Here is a 12,300-nt window from a genome sequence, read left to right as displayed (position 1 = left end):
GTAAGTTGGTGGTTGAAGATATCCCTCTAGTGGTGTAGGGGCTGGGCTTTGGCAAAGTGGGTGGGGTTATATCCTGCCTGTTTGGCCCTGTCCGGGTGGATCATCGGATGGGGCCACAGTGTCTCCTGACCCCTCCTGTCTCAGCCTCCAGTATTTATGCTGCAGTAGTTTGTGTCAGGGGGCTAGGGTCAGTCTGTTATATCTGGAGTATTTATCCTGTCCTATTTGGTGTCCTGTGTGAATTTAAGTATGCTCTCTCTAATTCTCTCTTTCGGAAGACCTGAGCCCTAGGACCATGCCTCAGGACTACCTGGCATGATGACCCCTTGCTGTCCCCTGTCCACCTGGCCGTGCTGCTGCTCCAGTTTCAACTGTTCTGCCTGCGGCTAATTTTAATTTAATTGTACCTTTATTTAACTAGGCAAGTCAGTTAAGAACAAATTCTTATTTTCAATGACGGCCTAGGAACAGTGGGTTAGCTGCCTGTTCAGGGGCAGAAGGACAGCTTTGTACCTTGTCAGCTCGGGGATTTGAACTTGCAAGTCCAACGCTCTAACCACTAGGCTACCCTGCCGCCCTAATGAACCTGTTCACCGAATGGGCTACCTGTCCCAGACATGCTGTTTTCAACTCTCTAGAGACAGCAGGAGCGGTAGAGATACTCTCAATGATCAGCTATGAAAAGCCAACTGACATTTACTCCTGAGGTGCTGACTTGTTGCACCTTCGACAACTACTGTGATTATTATTATTTGACCATGCTGGTCATTTATGAACATTTGAACATCTTGGCCATGTTCTGTTATAATCTCCACCCGGCACAGCCAGAAGAGGACTGGCCACCCCTCATAGCCTGGTTCCTCTCTAGGTTTCTTCCTAGGTTTTGGCCTGTCTAGGGAGTTTATCCTAGCCACCGGTCTCCTACACCTGCATTGCTTGCTGTTTGGGGTTTTAGGCTGGGTTTCTGTACAGCACTTTGATATATCAGCTGATATAAGAAGGGGCTATATAAATAGATTTGATTTGATTTGATGAATACAAAGGGAAAATCAGCCACGTCGCGGACACTGACATCTTGCTTCCGGACAAGCTAAACACCTTTGCCTGCTTTGAGGATAACACAGTGCCACCGACGTGGCCTGCTACCAAGGACTGTGGGCTCTACTTCTCTTTGGCCGACGTGTGTAAGGCTGCCGGCCTAGACGGCATCCCTAACCACGCAAGGCTGCCGGCCCAGACCGCATCCCTAGCCGCGTCCTCAGAGCATGCGCAGACCAGCTGGCTGGAGTGTTTTACGGATATATTCAATCTCTCCCTATCCCAGTCTGCTGTCCCCACATGCTTCAAGATGTCCACCATTATTTCTGTACCCAAGAAAGCGAAGGTAAATGAACTAAATGACTATCGCCCCGTAGCACTGACTTCTGTCATCATGAAGTGCTTTGAGAGGCTAGTTAAGGAACATATCACCTCTACCTGATACCCTAGACCCACTTCAATTTGCTTACCGCCCCAATAGATCCACAGACGATGCAATCGCCATCGCACTGCACACTGCCCTATCCCATCCGGAGAAGAGGAATACCAATGTAAGAATCCTGTTCATTGACTATAGCTCAGCATTCAACACCATAGTACATAGAATCAAACTTTATTTGTCACATGCACAACATGTGTAGACTTTACCGTGAAATGCTTACTTACAAGCCCTTAACCAACAGTGAAGTTCAAGAAAGAGTTAAGAAAATACTTACCAAATAAAGTAAAAAAAATAATGAAAGTAACACAATAAAATAACAACTAGGCTATATACAGGGGGTACAGATTAGTCAAGGTAATTTGTACATGCAGATAGGGGTGAAGTGACTATGCATAGATAATAAACAGAGCAGCAGCAGTGTACAAAACAACTGGGCGGGGGTCAATGTAAATAGTCTGGCGAGCTCATTATTAAACTCGGGGCCCTGGGTCTGAACCCTGCCCTGTGCAACTGGGCCCTGGACTTCTTGACCTGCCGCCCCTAGGTGGTGAAGGTAGGAAACAACACCACTTTGTTGATCCTCAACACTGGGCTCCACAAGGGTGCGTGCTCAGCCCCCTCCTGTACACCCATGACTGCGTGGCCACGCACGCCTCCAACTCAATCATGAAGTTTGCAGGCGACACAACAGTCATAGGCCTGATGACAAACAATGACGAGACAGCCTGCAGGGAGAAGGTGAGGGCCCTGGTGGAGTGGTGCCAGGAAAATAACCTCTCATTCAACATTAACAAAACAAAGGAGCTGATCGTGGACTTCAGGAAACCGCAGAGGGAGCACGCCCCTATCCACATCGACGGGACGGCAGTGGAGAAGGTGGACAGCTTCAAGATCCTCGGCGTACACATCACTGACGATCTAAAATGGCCCACCCATACAGACAGTGTGGTGAAGAAGGCGCAACGGTCCCTCTTCAACCTCAGGAGCCTTTAGAAATTTGTCTTGGCCCCTAAAACCCTCACAAACCTTTACAGATGCACAATTGAGAGCATCCTGTCGGGCTGTATCGTCGCCTGGTACGGCAACTGTACTGCCCCGAAACCGAGGGCTCTCCAGAGGGTGGTGCGGTCTGCCCAATTCATCACTGGGGGCACACTGCCTGCCCACCAGTCGGACACCTATACTACAGCACATGATGTCACAGGAAGGCCAAAATGATCATCAAGGACATCAACCACCCGAGCCAAGGCCTGTTCACCCCGCTATCATCCAGAAGGCAAGGTCAGTACAGGTGCATCAAAGCTGGGACCGAGAGACTGAAAAACAGCTTCTCTCTTAAGGCCATCAAACTGTTAAATAGCCATCACTAGCCGGCTTCCACCCGGTTACACGACCCTGCACCTTAGAAGCTGCTGCCCTATATACATATCTTTAATACTGGAACACTAGTCACTTTAACCATGTTTAAATATTCTTTACATACTGTTTTACTCATCTCATGTGTATATACTGTATTCTATTCTACTGTATTTTAATCAATGCCATTCTGACATTGCTCAATCTAATATTTATATATTTCTTAATTCCATTCTTTTACTTTTAGATTTGTGTGTATTGTTGTGAATTGTTAAGATACTACTGCATTGTTGGAGCTACAGTAGAACCACAAGCATTTCGCTACACCCACAATAACATCTGCTAAATATGTGGCCAATAAAATTGTTTTTTATTTGTATTGGTGGTCTATAATTTAGTTACATTGTTCTCACATAATCTTAATCATTCTTTTTAATCTGATTAAATCGTAATACTTTATTTCAGTGTGAACACAAGAATACACATTTCAGACTCATTCAATTCCGTTGTTTATCCTCTTTGAGGAAAATGTAGCACAACTGCATAATCATTGTAGGCACTTACGTATGTTTCTGTTATACATGTGGATTTGTATGAAGAAAAAAAAATATTCGTGTTTTCTCAAAATTCCTTTTAAAGATGGTGGAATTTGTTTACCATCAGAGGACTGTGTCAAAAGAGCGACAATAAAAATGTGTTTTATCCTTTTGGGTCATTCAAAAATAATCATAGTACTGTATGTATTTCCATATAAAAACATATCCTAAAAAAAACTTCCGTTCCTATCATCGAATGTACAGACCAGCTTCCACAAAATGCATTTGTAAATAACTTTTGAAACAGGGGATACATACTGTGAAGTAAAAATAATTATAATCTAGATTACAGAGAAAACAATGACAAATGAGGACAAATAATGTACTCAGGGCTACCAACGAGAGATGGGCCTATGTGATAGACATAGTGGTCATAGTGGTTACAATTTATTAAGTCACCCAGTACCTTTAACATAAATTCAGTGACAACGGCCACGTTCCAGGCCACCTACATTCCAGGTGTTGCTTTGCATCAACCACCAACCAATGGTTGTGAGCCACCTCATCGACTATGCAGTTAGGCATCAATCAGATTGCTAGATCATAGAATGTGAACAGCTGATATGTTAAATACCTATTCAGGTGTTGTGAGATCTGGTAGGCGTCTGTAATGTAGTCAGCTCTGGAACCTAATGTAGTCGGCTCTGGAACCTAATGTAGTCGGCTCTGGAACCTAATGTAGTCGGCTCTGGAACCTAATGTAGTCGGCTCTGGAACCTAATGTAGTCGGCTCTGGAACCTAATGTAGTCGGCTCTGGAACCTAATGTAGTCGGCTCTGGAACCTAATGTAGTCGGCTCTGGAACCTAATGTAGTCGGCTCTGGAACCTAATGTAGTCAGCTCTGGAACCTAATGTAGTCAGCTCTGGAACCTAATGTAGTCAGCTCTGGAAACTAATGTAGTCGGCTCTGGAACCTAATGTAGTCAGCTCTGGAACCTAATGTAGTCAGCTCTGGAACCTAATGTAGTCGGCTCTGGAACCTAATGTAGTCGGCTCTGGAACGTGGCCATTAACAAAACAGGCTAAGGACAGCAGATAGGGACTACCAGAACACAATAGGCCTTAACGTTGATAAAAATGTATAGTAAGCTTCTGTACAATAACAAACATTCTAACATGCTGACTACACCACTTGTGCCGTGTGTGCGAGCGTTGCAAAATAAATGTACACATACATGTTATTCAATTATTGCCTCTCCCATCTCCTTATTGGTTTATAGAAGCAGATACCCACAAGCCATCTCCTCATTTGTTATACCCACGTGGGTGATTGAAAGATTAACTGAGTTCGGTTGGTCATCGTGGTAACACCAATCGCCATATAAAGTCCAAAGAAGAAAAAGCCTGGATTTAAACATTTTTTAAAATGTTATTTAACCAGGCAAGTCAGTTAAGAACATATTCTTATTTACAATGACGGACTAGGAACAGTGGGTTAACTGCCTTGTTCAGGGGCAGAACGACAGATTTTACCTTGTCAGGTCGGGGATTTGATCTAGCAACCTTTTGGTTACTGGCACAATGCTCAACCACTGGGCTACCTGCCGCCCCTGGAAGGAGGAGAGATGACTAGAAACTATTTGGTTGACCGTTTTATGTGTGGCTGAATTGTCGGAGTAGAGGACCTTGTGCATTTCAGGTAAAATAACATTTCAACGTTTATATCCCAGGACAAATTAGCTAGCAACTGCAAGCTAGCTAAATAGGACAAATTAGTTAGCAACTGCAAGCTAGCTAAATAGGACAAATTAGTTAGCAACTGCAAGCTAGCTAGCTAAATTGCCATAAATGTTTAGCGCTTTTTGACCTGTCCTCAAATTAACAAATAGTTTACAGTTTGTTTTGATATTTTAACCTGCGTGTCGTGATCGCGTTTGGTGTGGGGGGACAAAATCAATTTATTTGGGATTCCTTCCAAGCGATTATTGCGTACTTGTATGTTTTGGCTTGAGCATGGTGGGTGGAGGGTTTTTATAAAAAAACAAAAAACATTTTGGTCACAAAACACGGAGAGTAGATAGGCTAGCGAGGTGAGCAGATAGGCTAGCGAGGTGAGCAGAGTGAGTGAGTGAAACCCTGCAGAATATGACGGTTTTAAATAAGTATGATTTGGTGCATCGTACTATCAGCTTGGTCACCCATTCCAGTCAGCGAGAGAGTTGTAGTAAAGTAGCAGTACTCTATATCTGTTCCCCCAAACATTTGTGGTTGTCTTGGGCAAATGTAATTGCCATTAAGCAACTTTAATTTTACATTTTACTAATTTAGCAGATGCTCTCATCCAGAGTGACTTACAGGAGCAATTACGGCTCAAGGGCACATCGGCAGATTTGTCACCTAATCAGCTAGGGATTCGAACCAGCAACGTTTCAGTTACGGGCCCAACGCTCTTGTGGTATCCTCTCCGCTCTGTGGCGGTTACAGTACATTTGCATTACAAGTTCCACCCCTTAACACAACTATCAGGATCTCACTGTGGGCGGAAACATAAATTGTGGAGTGAGATGAAATAACCATAATGATCATGTGCGTTTGTTGTTGATGATTTGTGTGCCAGCAGTGAATCGAGGAGCTGATAGGTTTGTTTCTGTGGTGGTGAACCTAAATGTTCACCGTCCGTCACTATAGCTAAACTGAAAAGGCACACTTTGATTGACAGGTCAAACGTTGCGGACTGACTGTTACAGACGGACTGACATTTATATCTTACCCATTATTGGAATTCACATCAGTGCAATACATTCACATACATGGTCTCTTATGACCAATTGTTTTTGTTCTAATACTGTGATTCGTCATTGGATGATGTTGTCTCACTATCTATGCCAATCATTCTAGTATTTTAAAAGTGCCTTTTTCCAAACTGTTGTCAAGTTGAGTCCCGGAGTAGGGTAACATAAAAAAAAGAAGACATATTGGTAATAACAGAGTCTTACTGTATCTCAGACATCAAAGATATCATTGGTGTGTGTGTGTTAAAGTGGTTGGCTAGCAGTAAATAGGTATGTACAGTATAGCAGGTCTCTCAGGTTTATGACTGTAGTTGTTATGGTAGAGATCTGTCCCAAATGGAACCCTGTATTGTGCACTACTTGTGACCAGAGGCCTATGGAGCCCAAGCCATAAGTAGTGTACTACATAGGGAATAGGGGGGCATTTGGGACGTAACCAGGAAGGGGAAACGGTTCAGTGTGGTCCGAAGGGTTGGTTTGCAGTTGCACTAGGTAGCCGTGAATGTTTTCAGACCACGTAGCCATAGTAACAATAAAACACCCACATAAAGACACATATTAGCAACACTGTCAGTGATATCCTAGTGCAGAGCAATCGAAACCAAGACCCCACATCTCTCCATCCCTCCCTCTCTCTCTCTCGTTCTATATCCATCCCCCTCTCTCTAACATCGATATTCACGCATCATAAACCCACAGAAGTGCCCTCGTCAGCCCTTCAGGACACCTTTACACCCCAAGTGAGATCCTGGGATGAAGCAGGGGACGGTGCTTAAATTCAGTCAGTCATCTGGTCAATAATTTTTTTTAAGGGGGAATGTTTTTTAATTTTTTACTTCCTCTCTCTTTTTCTTTCTGAGAAGTAATCATCACCCTCTCTTTTGTTGTTTCAGTCTCTGTGTTTTCCATTTCTTCTCTCTATCTCTCTATCTTCGACTCTTCTCCCGGCTACAAGATCTTACTGCAGACCTGACAGCGACTGACTCTGCTGAGTTGGTTGCCTCCCTTCAGTGTGTCCATCGGAGGGGGGTTGAACTCGCGGTTAGGCTCCACCGTGGTCAGCCAGAAGCTGTACTTGTTGGCAAAGAAGTGGCAGGTGCCCTTAGCCCCGTTACACTCGATGAAGGGAGTTGCACGGAAGTCTTCCAGACAGGACCCGGGTGAAACAAGGGACTGGCCTCCGCCCTCTGCCCCGGCAGCTGTGTGCTGTATGGGGGGGAAAGAGAGAGGGAGAGACCCAGACAAGTCCTGGGTGTTAGTTTCACAATGGTGGTTTGGACTGGGGTAGTAGTGAAATAACTTAACATTTTAGTTACAAATATTGGCTGGGATTCAATCCGAGGCACACTGTACCGTGCTTGATATTTAAAGGTAATTTACGATTGAGCTGAGATCTGCAGCGTTTACCATGAATGTGATCTCTGAGAATGTGGGAATATTGCCTTTGAAAGGTGCACTGTCAAAAGTGCTCTACAACACACCGGGGATTGAATCTGGCTTTAATCCCACATCACTCACCATGAGGAAGGAGTACCCGATCCAGAGGGACCTCCAGCCAGCAGGGCAGGTGGGGATGGTGAGGTCCTGGGAGTGGACGGCCACAGCCTGGGACATGGCCTCGCACACGGAGCACCTGCTGATGTACTGGCTGATGGCCTCCTCTCCCACCGGCATCATGGGGATGGGCGCAGTGGTGGACAGCCAATAGGACTTGTCGTTGCGGCTGGCGTAGTAACAGATCTCGTTGGGCGTGCAGTAGAGGAAGGGGACAGTGCTGAAACGGGGGAGGCAGGAGCCCGCCATACCTGGGGGAGAGGAGAGAGGAGAGAGGAGAGAGGGGAGAGGAGAGAGGAGAGAGGAGAGAGGAGAGAGAGGAGAGAGGAGAGAGGAGAGAGGAGAGAGATTGAGAGGGAGGGATATAAAGATTATCTCTCTGCCTGCCTGAATCGTGTGTGTGTGTGTGTGTGTGTGTGTGTGTGTGTGTGTGTGTGTGTGTGTGTGTGTGTGTGTGTGTGTGTGACTCACCGAGGTCCTGGTTGTGTGCCTTCTCCTGCCCCTCTACGTACAGCAGACTGTATCCCTCCCAGAGCCGGGACATGCCCTGGGGACACATGGGTACCTGGTTGTTCTGACTGTGTTTCACCAGGGTGAAACCAACACTCCTGCTGCGAGCCACACTGCCAGGGGGACCCTGCAGACCAGGCTTACCAGGCAGACCTGAGGGAGAGAGGAGAGGAGAGGAGAGGAGAGGAGAGGAGAGGAGAGGAGAGGAGAGGAGAGGAGAGGAGAGGAGAGGAGAGGGGAAAGGAGAGAGGAGGGCAGAAGAGGAGAGCAGTTATAAAAGGAGAGGGGGAAGAGGAGAGAGTGGGGAAGAGGAGAGAGTGGGGAAGAGGAGAGAGGGGGAAGAGAGGAGAGGAAAGTGGAAAAGGAGAGGAGGAGAGAAGAAGAGAGGAGAGGAGAAGAGATGATAAGAGAAGAGAGAGGAGGGGGAAGAAGAGAGAGAAGAGGATAGGAGAGGAGTACTACATGTTTAAATGTTTGGTAACTCTTAAGTACCTTCAGCCATAATGCATTATGATGCGGTTATAGAGCATTGTAAGACTTTACATGTATCGACATCTCTTTCTCTCACGCGCACGCACGCTTATAACTTTGTTTTCAGTGTATTAAACCAAGCATGTATAGCCTTGTTGATTTGATGATGTTTACATGTTTCAGTTGAAATGGTGCTGGAATAGCAGAGGCAGTGCTCCTGTTGTCTTTGTGCTGACTTGCAGTAACTCCCTGTGGTTCTCAATCAGTAGTTGTTTAGTCAACTGTTGAAAACATTCACTTGTTTGACTGTGTTGCAGGTAGCTGTTTGTTACATGCTAAATGCTTTGTGGACTTCACTGGACAGATGTTGCTCTCCGGTTTTGTGAAGAAACAAACGTACGTGTAGTTGAATTTCTTCCTCCACTGTGACTGTTGTCTTTTTGTTGTCTCTGCCTTATTGTACATCACAGTGGAGTATGAACTAACGGGGTTATAGAGCAAACAGCGCAATTATATGGATTTTGTATTGGCTTGGCTTCCTCAGCGGTTTACCCACACAGCTCTACTGACTGCTGGTCCCCACAAGTATAGATACACACGTACACACACACACACACACACACACACACACACACACACACACACACACACACACACACACACACACACACACACACACACACATACCTTGTGATCCGGAAGGTCCAGGGAAACCGGGAGAACCAGGGTCTCCCAGAGGTCCATCCAGACCTGACCCTCCGTTCCTCCCCAGCCTCCCCACCGCACCGGGCCTGCCTTTAGGACCTGGAACAAAGGTGGAAGATACACTTAGAACACTGATCCAAGGACAGTATTAGGTTTAACTACCTACCTGGTTGAGGTTAAGATTGGATGAGGGTTTAACTGAACCTAGATCAGGGGTAACTAAGGGTAACTTTGGTTAAGCTAGACTCCACACTGACTGAATCAATCACAACTGTTTTGAAGCAAGTAAAACGAGTTTAAATTCAGTGTGGATTCCAATCTAAACTTTGGTGGGTACAAATCACGTTTTCTTCCATCCAGTCCAGTAGACTACTCTACTCACGACCTCTGCCTAGTCGGCCAGGCTGTTCCTAGTAGGTTACTCACCCCCTCTGCCTAGTCGGCCAGCCTGTTCCTAGTAGGTTACTCTACTCACGACCTCTGCCTAGTCGGCCAGGCTGTTCCTAGTAGGTTACTCACCCCCTCTGCCTAGTCGGCCAGGCTGTTCCTAGTAGGTTACTCTACTCACGACCTCTGCCTAGTCGGCCAGCCTGTTCCTAGTAGGTTACTCTACTCACGACCTCTGCCTAGTCGGCCAGGCTGTTCCTAGTAGGTTACTCACCCCCTCTGCCTAGTTGGCCAGGCTGTTCCTAGTAGGTTACTCTACTCACGACCTCTGCCTAGTCGGCCAGGCTGTTCCTAGTAGGTTACTCTACTCACGACCTCTGCCTAGTCGGCCAGGCTGTTCCTAGTAGGTTACTCACCCCCTCTGCCTAGTCGGCCAGGCTGTTCCTAGTAGGTTACTCTACTCACGACCTCTGCCTAGTCGGCCAGCCTGTTCCTAGTAGGTTACTCTACTCACGACCTCTGCCTAGTCGGCCAGGCTGTTCCTAGTAGGTTACTCACCCCCTCTGCCTAGTCGGCCAGGCTGTTCCTAGTAGGTTACTCTACTCACGACCTCTGCCTAGTCGGCCAGGCTGTTCCTAGTAGGTTACTATACTCACGACCTCTGCCTAGTCGGCCAGGCTGTTCCTAGTAGGTTACTCACCCCCTCTGCCTAGTCGGCCAGGCTGTTCCTAGTAGGTTACTCACCCCCTCTGCCTAGTCGGCCAGGCTGTTCTTAGTAGGTTACTCACCCCCTCTGCCTAGTCGGCCAGGCTGTTCCTAGTAGGTTACTCTACTCACGACCTCTGCCTAGTCGGCCAGGCTGTTCCTAGTAGGTTACTCACCCCCTCTGCCTAGTCGGCCAGGCTGTTCCTAGTAGGTTACTCTACTCACGACCTCTGCCTAGTTGGCCAGGCTGTTCCTAGTAGGTTACTCTACTCACCCCCTCTGTCTAGTCGGCCAGACTGTTCCTAGTAGGTTACTCTACTCACGACCTCTGCCTAGTCGGCCAGGCTGTTCCTAGTAGGTTACTCACCCCCTCTGCCTAGTCGGCCAGGCTGTTCCTAGTAGGTTACTCACCCCCTCTGCCTAGTCGGCCAGGCTGTTCCTAGTAGGCTACTCTACTCACGACCTCTGCCTAGTCGGCCAGGCTGTTCCTAGTAGGTTACTCTACTCACGACCTCTGCCTAGTCGGCCAGGCTGTTCCTAGTAGGTTACTCACCCCCTCTGCCTAGTCGGCCAGGCTGTTCCTAGTAGGCTACTCTACTCACGACCTCTGCCTAGTCGGCCAGGCTGTTCCTAGTAGGTTACTCACCCCCTCTGCCTGGAATGCCGGGATTGCCTGGTTCTCCCATGGCCCCTGGAGCTCCGTTGAGCCCAGGGCCTCCCAAGTCTCCATAGGGAGTCTCGAAGTTCGAGGGCGGTAAAGTTATACCTGGGGGCCCCTTAAGACCAGAAGAACCTAGAGGGAGAGAGGATGAGGGAGGATGGGAGACAAAAGTGTGGCGGGAGGTGCGGGGGGGTAGCGAGAGAGATGTGTGTGGAGGAAGCAAACGCACACATGATCAGAAAGATGGAGATGGAAAGATGAAGAGAGTGAGAGATAGGAGGAAGTGGAAGAGAGAGAGATGAGAGAGAGACAGATGAGAGGTGAGAGCGATAGAGAAAGAGGGAGAAAGATGAGAGAGAGATGAGACTCAAGATAAATCTTCTATAACATAATTGATCAAATTGACAAAGAGCAGTGTTATGTGTTCAGGTCAATGGTAAAAGGATACGTCTCTCACCTTTCCTTCCTTTGGGTCCTTTCCCTCCGTAATATCCTGGATCTCCAGGGTAGCCTTTGGTTCCTGACACTCCACTGTACCCAGAGTCGCCTCTCTCTCCTAGGCAACACAACAACAACATCAGACATGGTTTGGTACACCAACCCCTGGGCAAAGACCTCAGATCAACATCCGATTCTGGTTGATAATTGATTGGTGAGTGGTCGACCGACGTGCCCCTCCAACAAACTGTACAGGTTTCAGATCAACATAATCATCTCTGTACCTTTGAATCCAGACGTCAAATCAACGTCACATTCTGGTTGATATTACATTGAGTGGTCAACAAACAAGAGTCCTCCCCGTACCATTGAACCCAGGGCTGCCTTCCCTTCCTGGGCCACCGGGACCTCCAGGGTCTCCACGTCTCCCAGGGGTGCCGGGGAAGCCAGGTAGCCCAGCGTCACCTCTGTCTCCCTGGGCCGTACTGGGCCCCGGTGGGCCTGGGGGGCCTGGAGGACCACCGTAACCTGGAGGAACCCACCATAAACAGTTAACACAAGAGTAAACTAGCTACAGTATAAAGGTCGACAGAGTTTGGGATTTAGATGGAGGGAAGAGAAGGATAGATTACTTACTTAGCCCATCTGTAAATAGCCCAGACAACTACTACCTCATCCCCCATACTGTTATTTTTTTGCTCCTT

General features: G+C 47.3%; 1 protein-coding gene across 1 annotated transcript in view; it reads right to left on the bottom strand.

The window, feature by feature from the left end:
- Nucleotides 1-7,011: 7,011 nt before the first annotated feature.
- Nucleotides 7,012-12,300, bottom strand: part of LOC139415895 (collagen alpha-6(IV) chain-like) — a 222,048-nt gene continuing 216,759 nt past the window's right edge. Inside the window, exons 37-43 of the mRNA XM_071164043.1 lie at nt 11,963-12,124; nt 11,616-11,714; nt 11,144-11,290; nt 9,388-9,504; nt 8,191-8,382; nt 7,684-7,970; nt 7,012-7,371 (exon numbers count right to left, since the gene is read on the bottom strand). Of these exons, the coding sequence (XP_071020144.1) occupies nt 7,114-7,371; nt 7,684-7,970; nt 8,191-8,382; nt 9,388-9,504; nt 11,144-11,290; nt 11,616-11,714; nt 11,963-12,124 (1,262 nt within the window). The 3' untranslated portion in view covers nt 7,012-7,113. The remainder of the gene's footprint in view (nt 7,372-7,683; nt 7,971-8,190; nt 8,383-9,387; nt 9,505-11,143; nt 11,291-11,615; nt 11,715-11,962; nt 12,125-12,300) is intronic.

Source organism: Oncorhynchus clarkii, chromosome 9, assembly GCF_045791955.1.
Source record: "Oncorhynchus clarkii lewisi isolate Uvic-CL-2024 chromosome 9, UVic_Ocla_1.0, whole genome shotgun sequence".
NCBI lineage: Eukaryota > Metazoa > Chordata > Actinopteri > Salmoniformes > Salmonidae > Oncorhynchus > Oncorhynchus clarkii.
Note: the sequence above shows the minus strand (reverse complement) of the source record. Positions and strands in the feature narration are given on the sequence as shown.